Raw genomic sequence first — 17,924 nt, 5'->3', positions numbered from 1 at the left:
CCTCTAGAGCCTGTGAGCCACAACTACTGAAGCACACGTGCTAGAGCCCATGCTCCAAAACAAAGATGAGCCACTGCAATGAGAAGCCCACACACTGCATCGAGGAGTAGCTCCGCTCGCCACAACCAGAGAAAGGCCGCGTGCAGCAACAAAGACCCAACGCAGCCAAAAATAAATAAATAAATAAATTAAAATTTAAAAAGAAGAAATCAGTAAAGTTATTAAAATAAATAATGTATCAATGAGCAAATTTAAAGATAATGCTTTATTGAGTTGAAGATTATATTTTATCTCCAACAAATGTGTATATGTATATGTACACTCACAACACATACATACATATAATTCAGTTTAAACAGTAAAGTATGTGTGTATACATACACATACACACACACTAGGAAATGCAGATATTAACATGGATGAACATCACAAGCATTATATAAATGAAAAATTGAAATGTACATTATTCTACTTAGATGAAGTTCAAAACATTGCAAAACCAAAAATAAATTGTATAGGCATACATACATATAAAATAAATCTGTAGGAAAAAAAGCAAGGTCACAGTAAATATTCATTAATATGGTGGTTACTTGATGGGTGGAGTGGAAGTGTTTGGGATTTGGGATGGGCATAAACAGGAAGTGGGTACCAGAATAAGTAGCAGGCCTGAGATGCTATCCTTAGGAAGACCTGCTTGTAAGTTTAGACCTTGGCTAGTGTCTGGGAGCTTAGATTTCATCCTGGGAGGGTTCCCACCATTGCCTGATAAGAGTGGCTCACAGTGCCTAAACAATATGGTTTATGCCAAACACCTGCTTTCCATCTGGAAGTCTTGAATTTCGGTACATGCCAGGCAGAGGGAGCTGCATGTCCAGTTCCCAGCAAAAACCCTTGGCACTGAGTCCCTAATGAGCTTCTCTGATAGGCAACACTTCACACATGTTGTCACGACTCATTGCTGGAAGAGTTAAAACACATCCTACTTGACTCCCCTGGGAGAGGACTCTTAGAAGCTTGCACCTGATTTCCTTGTGCCTTTTCCCTACGCTATTTTGTTTTGTATCCATTCACTGTAATAAATCATACTGTGAATATGACCATATTCTGAGACTATGAGTCCTCCTAGCTAATATCAAAGCTAGTGTTGGTTTTAGAAATCCCTTTCAGTGAGGGCTATACAGGTGTTCTTTCAAAATTTTTTATATCTTTCATATATTATAAATATTGCATGTATTTACCAATTAATCAAAAGGAAAATAAAAGGTGAAATGAATAGGAGTTACCCAAATAAAGATGAGATGTAATTGTGTAGAAAGCGTTCCAGTAAAATGAAATAGCATGGCAATGTCTAGAATCAAACCACAGAATATCTCATTCAAGGAACTGAAATTATGAACAGAGGAATCAGAGGAAATGATAAAACTGGAGAAGTAATCAGAAGTAGCCGTGGTTGTGACCTCCATGAAGAAGTCTTCTCAGTTCCCCCCAACCCCATCTTCCCTCCATGTACTGCTCCTTCGCCTCCTAATCTTCATCTATGTTGTGATGCAAATGTTGACACACCTTTTTTTCCCACATGGATCCCCTTTTTTCCATTGCCATTTATTAGAAAGACTATGAATTACCTTGGTACCTTTTTGAAAATGAATAAACTATATATGTGTGGGAATATATACATATATGTGTATATATCTGGATTTTCTAGTCTTCTCTATTGATACATAGGTTTATTCATACTCCACTACCACACCACATTGTCTTGAAGCTGTAGCTTTATAATAGTATTTTAGATCACATAGTAGAAGTCCTTCCAATTTTCCTTAAAATTGTCTTAGGTATTCTAAATCCTTTTCATCCTCATGTATTTGGAATCAGCTTGTCTATTTCTAAGGGGGGGGGGGAAAACCCTGCTTTTTAAAAAATTGCACTGAAGATTTAAAACATTTTGAGAAAAACTGACATCTTAACAATATTGCCTTCACTCCATGAATGAGGTTATCATTCTTGCTTGGATTGTAATTCAGTAATATTTTATTTTGTTCAAATTGTTTCTGCTTTGGCACTGGGAGCTCTTTCAGTTGGTTCTTGTGTTGTTTTGATACACACCATCATTGTGTGTGTGTGTGTGTGTGTGTGTGCCTATAGTTCTTCCCAGGTGTTCAGTGACGATTTCTCCACTCTGGCTGATGAGAACTCAATATCTCCTAGTTCTGAGAATTGTTCAGCTTTGGGCTCCCAAGTGCTTTTCTTTGCCTGACCTTGTAGAATTTTCTCTAGGCATGTGCTGCTTTGTAGTCAGCCAAAGCTCAAGGTGACCTCTATGACGATTTCTGGAGCCCTTTCTTTAGGATAGACATTTTTTAAAAATATTTATTTATTTATTTAGCTGCGCTGGGTCTTAGTTGCCATGTGCAGGATCTTCATTGCAGCATGCAGGATCTAGTTACCTGACCAGGGATCGAACCCATGCCCCCTGCACTGGGAGCTTGGGGTCTTAGTCACTGGACCACCAGGGAAGTCCATGGAGCCCATTCTCCACATAGCTCTCTCCGCTCTAGCATCTTGTCCTCCAAATTCCAACCACCTTTCCAAAATCTGATCTCTGTCTCCTGAACTCAGTAAGACTCTCATGCTCTGTTTGGGTTCCTCCTCTCCACCTTGTGGTCCAGAAAGAGCCACCAGGAAGAAAGTAGAGGTATTGCCGGGATACCATTTTTATTATCCTTCTCTGTCTAGTGCCCAATGTCTGAAAACAATTGTTGCTTATATTTTGTACCTTCTCTAGTTGTTACTATAAAAGACCAAGTGCAGTACCAGTATTCCATCACAGGGGGAAGTACAACACCCTCTACTAGGGTTGGCCAAAAAGTTCGCTCAGGTTTGTCCATAAGATGGTACAGAAAACCCAAACGAAATTTTTGGCCAGCCCAATATTTTGGTTGCTATTTTACTTGGTAAATATTTCTGTAATTGATTACAGTTACTAATATAATTTCCATGTATGGGCATATAGAAATGCAATTGTCAGGAATTCCCTGGCGGTCCAGTGGTTAGAACTCTGCACTCTCACTGCTGAAGGCCTGGGTTCAATCCCTGGTCGGGGAACGAAAATCCCACTAGCTGTGCGGGGAGGCCAAAAAAAAAAAAAAGAAATGCAATTTTCTTAAACTATTAATAATTCTATAACTTATCTGTAGATGTTTTTAAAGTTTTATATTCAGATAGTTGCGTTAAAATAATATTTTGTGTCTTTTTCTTTTCAGTTCTTAGAATTTTTATTTCTTTGTCTTGCTGCATTGGTTTGGGTTTCTGGGATAATGCAGAATAGAACTGGTAATAATGGACATCCATTCTTATTCCTGGTTTTAAAAGGCATGTTTGATATTAGCTGTAGCTATTTTTTTAAGATCCTGATTAAAATACAAGCTAAGGAATCTGTCTTTTACAATTCCTTTGTGATTTGTTTTGCGGTATGCTGGAAGAATGTCCCCTCCCCACAAGTTATATTTACTTCCTAATCTCTGGAACCTGTGAATATCACATTACACAGCAAGAGTGAAAATTAATTTATATGGCAAATGATGTGATTAAGTTAAGGATCTTGAGAGGAATTTATCTTGAAGTATCAGGGTTGGCCCTAAATGCAATCATATGTACCCTTAGAAGAGAGAGGCAGAGAGAGATTTTATACAGACAGACACAGAGGAGAGGTCCAGGTGTGGACAGAGGTAGAGATCAGAGTGATGTCACCATCAGTCAAAAAACATCAAGAGGTCTGTCATACAGAGTGAAGTAAGTCAGAAAGAGAAAAACAAATACTGTATGCTAACACATATATATGGAATCTAAAAAAAAAAAATGGTCATGAAGTACTTAGGGGCAGGATGGGACTAAAGAAGTAGACCTACTAGAGAATGGACTTGAGGACACGGGGAGGGGGAAGGGTAAGCTGGGACAAAGTGAGAGAGTGGCATGGACATATATGCACTACCAAACGTAAAATAGATAGCTAGTGGGAAGCAGCCGCATAGCACAGGGAGATCAGCTCCGTGCTTTGTGACCACCTAGAGGTATGGGATAGGGAGGGTGGGAGGGAGGGAGACACAAGAGGGAAGAGATATGGGAACATATGTATATGTATAACTGATTCACTTTGTTATAAAGCAGAAACTAACACACCATTGTAAAGCAATTATACTCCAATAAAGATGTTAAAAAAAAAAAAATTAGGAGAAGCTGTGAGAGGCAAGAACTGACTCTCCCCTAGAGCCTCTGAGGGGAGCCTGACCCTGCTCACATTTAGATATTTTATTTCTAGCCTTCAGAACTGTGAGAGAATTATTGCTTTAAGCCACCAAATTCATGGTAATCTGTTATGGCAGCCATTGGAATCTAATATTGTTTTTATTTAGCTGTGATACTGAATCACATCAAATGCATTTTTTTTGCATCCACTGAAACAGTCATATAGTTTTTCTCTTTTAATCTTTTTTTTTTTTTACTCTTCGTCGCAGTGCACAGGCTTCTCATTGCGGTGGCTTCTCTTGCTGCGGAGCACACGCTCTAGGAGCGCGGGCTTCAGTAGTTGCAGCGTGTGGGCTCAGTAGTTGTGGCACATGGGCTTAGTTGCTTTGTGGCATGTGGGATCTTCCTGGACCAGGGATGGAACCCGTGCCCCCTGCATTGGCAGGCGGATTCTTAACCACTGCACCGCCAGGGAAGTCCCTCTTTTAATCTCTTAAAATGTGAATTACATTAATGAATTTTTCTAATGTTAAACCAACCCTATATTCCTGTGATAAACCTAACTGGTTTATGATGTATGTGTGTATGAATGTATGTTTCATCTGTCTTCTCTGCTGATTCTCATTTATAGTATATAATCTTCAAATGTTGCCTCTAGAGCCTCCAGCTGGAAGAAATGCAGCCCTGCTGACACCTTGATTTTAGCACAGTGAGACCCACTGTGAACTCCTGACCTCCAGAACTGTAAGACAATAAATCTGTGTTTTTTTTTGTTTCTGTTTTTGTTTTTTTTAATTTTATTTATTTACTTATTTATGGCTGCATGGGTCTTCGTTTCTGTGCGAGGGCTTTCTCTAGTTGCGGCAAGGGGGGCCACTCTTCATCGCGGTGCACGGGCCTCTCATTATCGCGGCCTCTCTTGTTGCGGAGCACAGGCTCCAGATGCGCAGGCTCAGTAGTTGTAGCTCACGGGCCCAGCCGCTCCGCGGCATGTGGGATCTTCCCAGACCAGGGCTCGAACCCGTGTCCCCTGCATTGGCAGGCAGATTCTCAACCACTGCGCCACCAGGGAAGCCCTCTGTGTTGTTTTAAGCCGCCAAGTTTGTGGTAACTTGTCACAGCAGCAATGGGAAACAAATACACTCATTTTCCTTAAGAATTCATTTGCAGGATTTCCTTAAGGCCTTAAAGGAAGGACCAGTCTTTCAGAGAGGACGTGTATTTCCTTCTCCTAGTTGTCTAGGGCAGGGGTCCCTAACCCCGGGGCCACGGACCAGTAGCTGTCCGAGGGCTGTTAGGGACCCGGCCGCGCAGCAGGAGGGGAGCAGCGGTGGGGCAAGCGAGCGAAGCTCCATCTGCCTCTCCCCGTCACTGGAATCACTGCCTGAACCAGCCCTGCACCCGTCCCCCCGCCCCCACAAGCCCCGCTCCATCTGTGGAAAATTGTCTCTCACAAAACCAGTCCCTGATGCCAAAAGTTTGGGGACCGCTGATCTAGGGGCACTACTAGCCCGGGAACACTTTGAACTACATTAAGGGCTAAAGGTAACATGATTTTGAGCTGCAGCTCCGTGTAAAGTCTAGGCTGTGTTGTACTCTTCACTATTCCCCTCTCTTCTTGTTCTGTTAGACAAGGAAACTTTTCTCAGAGTCCCCTGGGTGGAGAGAGATGTGAGTTTACTTCTGTTTCACCCTAATCCTGGGTTGTAACCCTTTGCAGGTCTAGCTCAGTGTAAAGAGACCCTCCTGTTAGACTTTCCAACTTGGGGGCTCCCAGGCTTTGATTTCTGCCCCTTTTACCCCAGAAGGCTGTCAAAACCCAAAGTTCAAGTTTGTCTGGAATGGAAAATGCACCCAAGGCAAAAGCAATTTCAGGGTCTCTCTGGTTCTCACTTTCTTTAAGTTTTGCCCTGTTTTCAGTGCCTTCAATGCTTTTCATATTTTTCTTTCTTTTAGCCAGCATTTGTTGTGGTTTTCAGTAATGGGACTGATCTGAATAACCTAGTCCAACATATTCCCAGGCACCTATTAAAAATTTTGTCTTCTGAATCTGTCAATTCTACCATCTAAACTTTTGGATGATCTGATTTTGCTGTCTTGTGTGTCTGTTGGCTCCCACTCACGATGCTTTGTTTTCCTGTGCATTTATTTGTTTGTTTAATTATAATCTCATTTTCAATAGACCTTTATTTGTCAAACTTCTTTGAAGGTTAGGTTGAAGTCACTTTCCCCCAGTTGTATTTTCAGTTGCCTGGAGGCATGCCAACCCAGTACCAATCAAAAATAATTCCTTTGCTTGAGGTTTTTTACATCACCCAGGTATTATGAAGTGGACCACAAACATGCATGAGGTCTGACTCGTGGTTATACATTCTTGTGGGAATTTCTTCCCTTTCTTTACTCAGTTCTGATGTTGATACAGGAATTTCTGTGCCGCTCCCTCCTCCCACATCTGCCAACACCTTTTGTTTTTGTTTTATTCTTCCCTTTACACTTTGACCACTTTGCTGATGGCTCCCTTCTGATATTTAGTTTTGTACAAGGTTCTTTTATAAGACTAAGAGAGTAGACCTTAAAAGTTCTCATCATGGGCTTCGCTGGTGGCGCAGTGGTTGAGAATCTGCCTGCCAATGCAGGGGACACGGGTTCGAGCCCTGGTCTGGGAAGATCCCACATGCCGCGGAGCAACTGGGCCCGTGAGCCACAACTACTGAGTCTGCGCATCTGGAGCCTGTGCTCCGCAACAAGAGAGGCCACGACAGTGAGAGGCCCACACACCGCAGTGAAGAGTGGCCCCCGCTCGCCGCAACTAGAGAAAGCCCTCACACAGAAATGAAGACCCAACACAGCCAAAAATAAAAATAAATAAATAAATAAATTTATTAAAAAAAAAAAAGTTCTCATCACAAGAAAAAACAAAATTTTGTAACTATGTATGGTGATAGGTGTTAACTAGACTTATGATGGTGCTCATTTTGCAATATATACAAATATCGAATCATCTTGTATACCTAAAACTAATACAGTATTATTTGTTTAATTACTTAAATTAAAAAGACTCCATAACTTGGCCATCTCATGTCCTACGTACATATCAAAATCAAAGCTTAGTGACACCAGGGATTGGCAGGGTTCTGCCATTACAGTGCTTCCTTATTTCTCTAGATTTCTGCTTCTACTTTTTTTGGCTTCTAAGACTGCTTTTACTCTTTATCAACACAGCAATACATTTAAAAAGAAAATTTAAATATTTTAATGAGTATTGGTAGTTGCTATGCAATGGAGGTGTTTAGGAATCTGCTCTATCATTCTGTCAGAAATTCATCATTTTAAAGTGTCAACAGTCTGCTGGAATTTAAGGGACTAAGGCTATAGTTCCTAAAGTAGGCACCACGGTGTCCTGACCTCCAGAAGTCCTCCCTGACCTGGAGGATAAGATTAGATTCCATTTCACCACCATTTTATGCCTTGAATGCGAATTCTTTCTGCCTTCATACTCAATTCTCTTTTATAACTCTTCTTGATTACTAACCCATTCCTCTCTACAGTTTATGTGAAATAAGTCAAAATAACATGACAGGCATATGATCGTTAAGAACTTTTTGAACTTTGCATAGCTCTCTTATCTCTTCTTATTAGAAGCAGAACAAAACAATAAAACAAAATCTTAACCCAGGGCTTCTCAGACAAAGATGGGCATTACATAGTAATAAAAGGGTCAATCCAACAAAAGAATATAACATTTGTAAATATTTATGCACCCAACATAGGAGCAGCTAAATATATAAGGCAAAAATTAACAGACTTAAGGGAGAAATAGACAGCAGTACAATAATAGTAGGGGATTTTAATACTTCACTTACATCAGTGGATAGATCATCCAGAAAGAAAATCAATAAGGAAATGTCAGCCTTAAATGACATGTTGTACCGGATGGACTTAACAGATATATACAGAATATCCCCTCCAAAAGCAACAGAATACACGTTCTTCTGGAGTGCACATGGGACATTTTCCAGGATAGATCATATGTTAGGCCACAAGACAAGTCTTAATAAATTTACGAGGATTGAAATCATCTCAAGCACTTTTCCAACCACAGTGGCGTGAAACCAGAAATTGATTATACAAAGAAAACTGGAAAATTCACAAGTATGTGGAGATTAAACAACACGCTACTGAACAACCAATGGGTCACTATGTTGTATGCCTGAAACTTATATAATATTGTACATCAACTATACCTCAATTTTAAAAATATATAAACAAAGAATGCTCAAAAAATAAAATAAAATAAAAAAAGGGAAATCCTGCCATTTGCAACAACATGGATGAACTTGGGGGACACTATGATAAGTGAAATAAGCCAGACACAGAAAGACAAATATTGCATAATCTTACTTATCTGTGGAATTTTTTTCTGAAAAAGGTTAAACTCATAGTAACAGAGAGTAGAATCTTTGTTACCAGAAGCTGGGGGTGTGGGGAGAGGGGAGATATTGATCAAAGGGTACAAACTTTTAGTTATAAGATGAATAAGTTCTGGAGACAGCATGATGGCTATGGTTAATAATAATGTAATGTATACTTGAAATTTGCTAAGAGAGTAGATCTCAAGTGTTTTCATTTCCTAAAAAAAAGTGGTACCTAAGGGAAGCGATGGATATATTAATTAGCTTGATTGTGGTATGCATTTCACAATATACATCTAAACATCACCTTGTACACCTTAAATGTATATAATTTTTATTTGTCAATCATATCTCAAGCTGGGGTGCAGGGAAGACCCTATCGCCAAATACAGTCACATTCTGAAGTACTGAGGGTTAGGACTTCAACATATGAATTTTGGGAGACACAATTCAGACTATAATACCACCCAAAACTGATTTTTAAATAGTGCCTTGAAACCTTCTGATTTAGATTAAAATCTATACAAATTAACATATAAAGAATAAACTCAAATCTTCAGAAAGCCATGATTTTGCTAGTCTTATTATAGGCTTCAAATTGAGCCAAAAGATATTAGCATAAAAACAAAATAGGTATCAGAAAGATGTTTGCAGTGTTTATTCAATATGGTGTAGGAAAAAGGAACACTGAAGCTTGGGTATACGTCAGGGGGAAGGATATAAAAGTTCTAGTCACTAAAAGTTTCTTTTTACAATTTAATAATTCAAAGCAACTGTCAGATTATTAGTTTCCCATCTACCTTGGTGTAGAAGACTTTGCCTTGAATAGTAGACATGAGAATTCCAGTCACTTGAATGAGATATATCGTATAGTAAATTAATAAACTTGCATTCTGGGGGGCATATGTCAGTCTCTTGTGTTTGGTTATTATTGGTTTGTCCATGAGGCTCTGATCTACTCTGGATGAATTAAATTGAGTTACTAATCCATCAACATATGAGGAATACAGTGGTCACAATGCATTGTCAACATGTGAGGCCTTATTTGGACAGCCAGGTTGATGCCACTTAGCACAGTGCCCTCAATTTATAACAGCTGTTTGTAGCAGAAAGGTAGACAGAGTTTAGGAATATAAGAAAATGCCTTTTGGGTGATATGACCTCTTTCATCATACCCTGAGTCTTCTCTCATTGTATTGCAACAAAATAATTTGGTCTCCTTTTCAATGATCTGAAATGAATGAAAATTCCTATAGTCAGAAAGTTCCTCTGTCATTTCACAAGAGCTGCATAAAACTTTAAGGCAGGCAAAACAGCTCCTTCTCACCAGCAACTTGAAGTCATGTCCATTTGGAAAGTCTGGGGAACAACTGAAGGTTGTGTCTGTGGGTTGGGCATATACTTTGGGTCAGGCGTGTGTGTGTGTGTAAGTAGTAAGGAAAGATTCATTGTGAAGGAGAAAGACACGAATCTGTTGGTTTACTCATTGAGTGGCAAAGGTTAAGCTTAAATCAATACTCAAACTACAAAGCCTGGAAATTTAGAGATTTTTTTTTTTAAATCTTTGACCACTACTACTGATAACATGTGCTGTTTTACTTTTAGCTATGTGAAGAACCACTTCTTTAACAGAAAACAAAACACATCTGCCAAACTCAAAATTCCTACTTAATTTAAGTGAAGCTGGTAGAAGTAAAATATTTACTTTGTACCTTTAACATCTTATGATTCTCTCAGGAAATATACCTGGTTTCACTATCAAGTTTGGTAAGTTATATTGTGCTCATTTAAAATAATAAGATTGGGAACTCCCTGGCAGTCCAGTGGTTAGGACTTGGTGCTTTCACTGCCATGGGCCTGGGTTCGATCCCTGGTCAGGGAACTAAGATCCCACAAGCCACATGGTGGGGTCAAAAAGAATAAAATAAAATAAAATAATAAGATACAAAATTACCAAATTATTGAAATGGGGCAAAAATATTTTTAAAAAAACCCTCGCAATCCCAGCACCCTAATAGAATTATCTTTATTTTTTATATCATTTTTCAATCTTTGCATATATACTCTTAAAAACTAAAATATCAATACATTAACAGTTTGTTTTGTATTTTTTTGTATTTAATAGGCTAACGTATTCATTTTCCCTTTCCTGTATTTCTAGTCTTATTCTAACCATTAAAAATATTTTTAAAATTGTGATTAAGCAAACATAACATAATATTTACCATTTTAACTATTTTTAAGTGTACAGTTCTGTGACACTAAGTACTTTCATACTCTTGTGTAATCATCCCCATTCATTTCCAGAACTTTTTCATCTTCCCAAAATGAACTCTATGCCCATTAAACACTAACTCCCCATTCCCACTCTCCCCTGGCAACCACCATTCTACTTTCTGTCTTTATGAATTTGACTATTCTAGGTACCCCATATAAGTGGAATCATACAATATTTTTCTTTGTGTGACTGGCTTATTTCACTTAGTATAATATCTTCAAGTTTCATCCATGTTGTAGCATATGTCAGAATTTCCTTCCATTTTAAGGCTGAATAATATTCCATTGTATGCATATACCCCATTCTGTTTTGTTTGTCCATTTATCTGTCAGTGGACACTTGGGTTGCTGCCACTTTTTAGTTACTGTGAAAGTGCCACTATGAACATGGGGACACAGATATCTGCTCAAGTCCCTGTTTTCATTTCTTTTGGGTGAATCCAGAAGTGGAATAGCTGGATCTTATGCTAATTCTATTTGATTTCTGAAGAACCATCGTATTGTTTCCCACAGTCTAATCATTTTAATTGGTTATATAATATTCCATTTTGTTTCTGTGCCCTGATTTACTAAACCATTCCTGAAGTGTTTCCTGAGGAATCTCAAGTTTTCTTTTTTTTCATTAGATGGAAATTAGTTCTGGTTTAGATAGTGCTCCAGGTTTTTTGCCCTTGTTTAAAAATAACTCATATACATATATAGCTACTTCTGATAGCTGATCATTGTTTTTTGCTTACTGCCACCTCACAATGATTCCCCTTATCCAGGACGTGCCCTATCGATGGGACTATGTCCTCTCTAGCTAGACCTCTGCTTTCCAATGTGGTGGCCACTAGCATATATTTAAACTTGAGTCAATTAGAGTGAAATAAAATTAAAAACTCATTTTCTGGGCTTCCCTGGTGGTGCAGTGGTTAAGAATCCGCCTGCCAATGCAGGGGACACGGGTTCAATCCCTGGTCCGGGAAGATCCCACATGCTGCGGAGCAACTAAGCCCGTGTGCCACAACTACCGAGCCTGCGCTCTAGAGCCCGTGAGCCTCAACTACTGAAGCCCGCAAACCTAGAGCCGGTGCTCCGCAACAAGAGAAGCCACCGCAATGAGAAACCCGCGCACCACAACGAAGAGTAGCCCCTGCTGGATGCAACTAGAGAAAGCCTGTGCACAGCAACAAAGACCCAACTCAGCCAAAAATTAATTAATTAATTAATTTAAAAAAACCGTCATTTTCTCAGTTGCGCATGCCATATTTCACATGCACGATAGTCACACGGAGCTAGAGCCACTGAATTGGGCATCACAGATATAGAACATGTCCACCATCTCAGAAAGCTCTGTGGCGAGTGCTGCTCCAGACTGTTTTTGACTCTGACCACTTGCTTACGGCTGAATTAGAGCCGATGAGTTACCCCCCAAAATGATTAAGTCCTAGGGGAGAGGCCAATGATAACCGCACTTGGAAGAGAATGCCATAAACTCTGGAATGTGAGTTTCATAATTCACAATTGGGAATATCGCTTCCAGTGGCTGGGCTACTCCTGCCCGCTATTTCCCATATTAATCTTCTTCAGAAAATGAATTATTGGTCTTAAGTTTCTCGGTGATGATCACCTAATCCAAGCTGGGTCAATCCAGTTGCTTACTTTCCTCTTAAGGAATTTAGAACTGGGAAGGAGAGGCTATCAGTCAGTTCCTCTAGGTGTTTAGAACTATAAAACCAGGAACAACAGTCATATCCCACTATGCAAACCAGAGAGTTGGATAAAGCAACAGAAGGAAAACTCAAGCAGGTAAGCAGATAAGGCTGCTTTAGGCTTTCTAAATTCTGGTTTGGGTGCCTTCCTTAGGCCCATCTGCATTCCTGACTTTGGGTTACAGGAGAAAAATCTGCATGTTAATGGTGAATTCTTTAATGCTTAAGCTAGCTCAAATTGGTTTGTTACCCGGGAATCAGAATCCTAATATACACACATACATAAACTACAGACATGGGCATTGACATGTTCACAATGTAGAGGTGTGTGTAGTTGTGCACAAACTTTGCATTTACTCTTTGCACTGGGCCTCCAGACTCCCCTTTACCCTCCTCTAACTTTTCTCTACTTTTCCTCTTGCTTTACTTCCTTCTCACTAAAAGAGTGTGCTTAGGTTGTCCTCTGCTTTTTTTTTTCTTTTTTTTTCTTTTCCGCCCCTTGGTCAAAATATGCCTTCTGCAATCCTTCTGGCTATGGAAGCTTTATGAAATCAAGTGCTGTATGTTAACAACGGATTTAATTCTTTTTTAAAAATATAATTCTTTAGCTTGTATTGCATCTTAATCTCTCAGGCCTAAGTAATTCGGTCAACATTCATTCATGAATGACTGAATAAATAATCCCTCATAGGCCAGAGCAGCAAATGTTGAATGTTAAAATCTGGCATGACCAGAACTGAGTGGGTACTTCCGCAAGTCACAGCATGCTACTGTAGATGAACTGATTAGGGGAAACCTCTGGCAGGAGGAAAGAGGATGAGGAGTCAGCTAGGAAAGAACGAGAGCAACAGCACCCCAGAAGGCAGAGGCACACAAGTGTCCTAGGTAGGAAAGCACTCAGTGTTGTCAAGGAACAAAGGAGACCACTGTGGCCAGAGTAAAGAGGACGGGGAAAGTAGTGTGAGCTGAGATAGGCAGGACCTTCGGGCCATAATAAGAGGTTAAGATAATATCTGAAGTGCAATGGGAAAGTCTTAAAAAGATTTAAACAAGGGAGTGACCTGATCTGATTTGTGTCTTAAAAAATTCCCCTCTGGCTAGAGTCTGGAGGATGAATGATAGGGACCAGTTAGTTAGGAGGCTACTGCAATTGTTGGCAAGAGATCATAATGGCTTGGCCTATGAACTTTGTGACACATTTGAGATTTTGAAAGTGGAAATATAAGCTCTTACGAAAAAGTTATCCATTTTACCTTCTAAGTAGCCAGCCACCGTATTAAAGCTGTCAATGAAGTAGGCTCTAAAAAGCAGACCCTAAAATGTCAAGAAGCGCCTGCCTTCCTCAGTTTCACACGGCTCTGGGCTCAGCTCTTACATTAGTACCTTGATTCCAACAATCCTCTAGAGAAAAATTCTGCCGTCATCATTCCCCCCTTTCCTTTGAGTGAACTTCGGAGAAGTGATTGCTGAAAAATAACTCCCAGTAAGACCACAGTGGTGTTTGGGGTTCAGTGATACACCCCTAACTTTTAATTTAAATGCTCGCTTTGAATTTGGTATCGGTTACCTTACATTGCACGAAGTGAGAGAGAAGGCATTTTGCTAGCAGCATCTATTTCATCTAGGAATACGGTATTCACCCTCTGCCTCTAAACCTAGGTCAAAATTCCTTTAGAATAATTCATCTTTCATAAAAGATGCGTTCCCTTTCGCCTATGGAAATCTTGTGCGTTCTGGGCACGGCTTCCCGCTGTACAGACAAATGCACTCATTGTCTAGACCACGCCGGTCCCCCTGGATTTTATGCAGCGTGCATTTCCTGCACTGAGCTGCTTGCTCGCTGCAGGCGTGCTTCCCTCGTCCCCCTGCCCCCGCCCGGATCCAAAGCTTTTGTTTCTAACGTTTTCTCTCGACGCTATTAAAATGCTTGGGAACATCGTTACCAAATAAGTGACTGACTAGGAACTTTTCCGGCTGTTAACCTTTAGGCCAACGTCCAGTAAAGTTCTGAAAAGCAACTAAACCTCGTGTAAAGGGGCCAAGCCACATGGAAACAACGGAAACGTGTATATTATTGCCTAAACTTGCCGGGGGGACATTTGGGTTTTTCTTAGAGCAATGCTTTGCAGTGGCCCCAAGGGCGCTGCAAGAGGCAGCAGCACTCGCTCCCGCAGCGGCGAGGAGGTGGGGTGCGGGTGAGGGGCAGGGGACCCCCCGGGAGCCGAGATGACCGGGGCCTCCTGGCGGCGACGCTCTGGCCCGCGCGCGCTCGATGGTTCCGCGCGGCAGCCCGGGCCTGCGCGGTCCCGTCGCCAGGGGGCGCGCTGGCGGGCGCCGCGGATCTCCGAGCTGCGCGGCCCGACTCGTGTCCGCCATATTGGATGCCGCAGCCGCTGCTGCCAGCGCTTCCTCCTCCGTCTTCGCCGTGCGCTGCTCGTTCCTACGGCCCGAGCGGCGGGGAGGTGAAACAGGAGCCTGTCGGAGGAAGAGGAAGAAGGGGGTGGAGAGTGTAGGGGACCGGGCTAGGGGGTGGAAGCCCGAGACCGAGCGGGGCGGAGAAGAGAAGGCGCCCAGCCCCTCCCCCGCCCGCTGCCAGCCAGCCCCGGCAGCGCCTCTGTTCCCCGGACCGGCGCTCCGCCCGCCCTATCGGCCATGCCGGGGCCTCGCTGCCCCTAAGGGAACCCTGCCCCGCCGGTGCTTGCCCTTCCCCTCCTGCCCGGGGTCGCAGCGGCCCGGCCTCCCGCCGGCGCCCCCTCCTCGCAGCCGCGTCGCCGCCCCCGTCTAGTTCTCCCCACCCAGTGCAGTGGCCGCCGCCTCTTCCGCCGCCGGGCTCTGGGCCTCCGCACCGACAACATGGAGGCTGTGAAAACCTTCAATAGCGAGGTTGGTATTGTACTTTAACCTCCCCTCCTACCCACGCTCCCCCCAACCCGGGACGAGGCCACCGCGGGAGGGTGGGCACTGGCCCGCAGGGCTTTTCAGGGTGGGGCGAGTGGCGGCCTAGCTGTGTCCGTGGGGGAGGGGTGTTTCTCAGCCCCGGCGCCCCTCCCCCGATTCCGGTGGGGAGGGCTGGAAGAGGGCCGCCCCGGGGCGGAGGGAGGTTCCGGTGTCTCCAGCAGAGTACTGAGTGGCTGCGGGGCTGGAGGGAAGGCCCGCTTGGGCCCTCCCCCGGAGGCTTACGGCAGGTCTCTCCGGGTCAGTTCCGCCGATTCCTGGCCCTCCCACCTCTTTCCTGGGCCTGCGGGATTTTAACTGGAGGCCGGGCTTCACCGCCCAGACCTTTCCCGGGTCCTTAATGAGGCAGGCCCTGATCGGGGGTAGTGCAGGAAGAGCACCTACAGGGGTGATAACCTGTGGTCACATTGCAAGTAGTGTTTGTTTATAATTGAGATATTGTTGGCTAGCGAACCTGACAACTAGGGACTTAAGCTAAGGGCATGGTTGATCTGGAGGCGAGATTATTCTGCAATTTCTCCTATTCTTACTCCCCCCCCTCTTCTCATCATCCGACATAAAGACAGGCAGGGAGAGTTGTGCATGCAGAGGGAAGATGCTGGAGATGCATTTCCCACAGGCTCCTTCACGTGTCATATATAAGGCTAGATTTTTAACAAGCAGGTGTCCAGTTTTCACTATTTAGTTGAGTTCACTAGTTTGAAGGGACACAAGTTTTGATAAAATATATTAAAATCTTTTAAAACTCCGGTAGGAATAGACCTTAATGCTAACATTAAACAAGCATTTAACAAGTACATATCTACACAACCAGAGTTATCCTTACCTGTATGCCTTATTTAAAAATATTTTAATGTGATGTTAACTAAACTTACGTAAATTTTATGAACTTTTCATGTGGAAGTGCTAATACTCTATTCAGTAGTATAGTAGTGATATTCTGAACAAGGCAATGCTTTAAAAAGCTGTTTTACAATTTTATTTGTTTTCCAAAAGGAGAAAACTCGTTCCCTCCTCCCTCCCACCGTCCCTCTTTTCTCCCTCCCTCCCTCTCTCCCTAGAATTGACGTTTTGGAAACTTAGCTGCTAAGAGGCTAAAAGTTAGATAATATGTGAATTAAACTCTCCATATTAGACTAGATAGCAGTGACACAGTTATATGAAAGCAAACATTTTTTTTGGAAAGGATTTTCTTTTTGAATACTGGATTTTCTTTTCTTTTTTATCTCTTCTTGATACAAATTAGACCAGTAGACTTGGGAATCTTTTCCATTTTATTTATGAATTTATAGCTGATAATTTGAGTCAAATTATAAAATTTGGTTCCACCCCACAATACTCTTGTCCTTTAAATCTGGAATAAAAAGTAAGGATACTGTATGTTCCAATTTATTGCTAATAGTTTCATGGCTCTGCAGGGGGGAAAAACAACGGGTCTGTAGCCTTTTTATTTGCTACATGTGGTGCTATAGCACTAACAGAATGTTAAAGTTTTTTTTTTAATTATAAAAAAAAATCCTTTCTCTTATTTCCTTGCAATTATTTGATTTACCCTATGCCTTTTTGATGAGTGCTTCTCCTGTTTATCTTGGGGGTTCCTAATATGCACCCTCCTCCATTCCCAGCCCTCCCTGCCATGTGGTAGATATAAACAAGTGGTTAGTACACTGTGGTTGGTCACAGTAAAGCATGGTGGATTACAAGTGTTAACAATTGGTTTTTCATTTTAGTATTGACATTAAGGATAAGGAGCCTAACATGTAAATGGCTAGCTTGATGTTTCAACTCTTTTCTCATCTAATCTTTACAAGAACTTGAGATTTGTAGTAGTATTCCCATTTTAGTTTATGTAGCACTCTCTCTTTTCCCCTTACGTATTTCAGAGAACTTAAAACATCTTTTAACTTCCTATTTACTAATACGCTCACACTTCACCATATTTGAAAATGGGGTTGGCTTAAAAATTGTAGCGGTAAGAGTCATAGAATTGAGGAAGGGCAATAGATTTTGAAGAAGATTCAGAAGAATATACTTTTTTTTGCTTTAAACTCAAAGTACATAATCCTGCTTTTTCTGATTTCTGAATATAGTTTCTGTGAATATCTATAGTACTTGCTGATGTAGTAAAAATTTTGTTGTTGCAAGGAAGTATATAGTGGGAAATAGTTCAGTAATGATGTTTTTCCATTAAATCACGTGTTGCAAAGTGCAAAAATAAAAAAGGAATCTGAGTTACAGGAGTAGGAGAAAAGGATGTTTTAGAATGTTTACTTGCAGTGAATTTGGCTTTTAAAGGTATCCTTGGGCTGAGCCCAACAGAACTTTCTCTGGCAAGTTT

General features: G+C 41.6%; 1 protein-coding gene across 7 annotated transcripts in view; it reads left to right on the top strand.

The window, feature by feature from the left end:
* Positions 1-14,178: 14,178 nt before the first annotated feature.
* SCAF8 (SR-related CTD associated factor 8) overlaps positions 14,179-17,924 on the top strand; it is a 201,286-nt gene continuing 197,540 nt past the window's right edge. For 6 of the 7 annotated variants that reach the window (XR_005022199.1, XR_005022198.1, XM_036871922.1 and 3 more), the window contains exon 1: positions 14,179-15,514. Coding sequence is in view for 4 of the 7 variants with exons in the window: in XM_036871922.1 (XP_036727817.1) it covers positions 15,485-15,514 (30 nt within the window). In the remaining 3 variants the exon portion in view is untranslated. The remainder of the gene's footprint in view (positions 15,515-17,924) is intronic. The other variant, XM_036871925.1, reaches the window with a different exon arrangement.

This window comes from Balaenoptera musculus, chromosome 12 (assembly GCF_009873245.2).
Source record: "Balaenoptera musculus isolate JJ_BM4_2016_0621 chromosome 12, mBalMus1.pri.v3, whole genome shotgun sequence".
NCBI lineage: Eukaryota > Metazoa > Chordata > Mammalia > Artiodactyla > Balaenopteridae > Balaenoptera > Balaenoptera musculus.
Note: the sequence above shows the minus strand (reverse complement) of the source record. Positions and strands in the feature narration are given on the sequence as shown.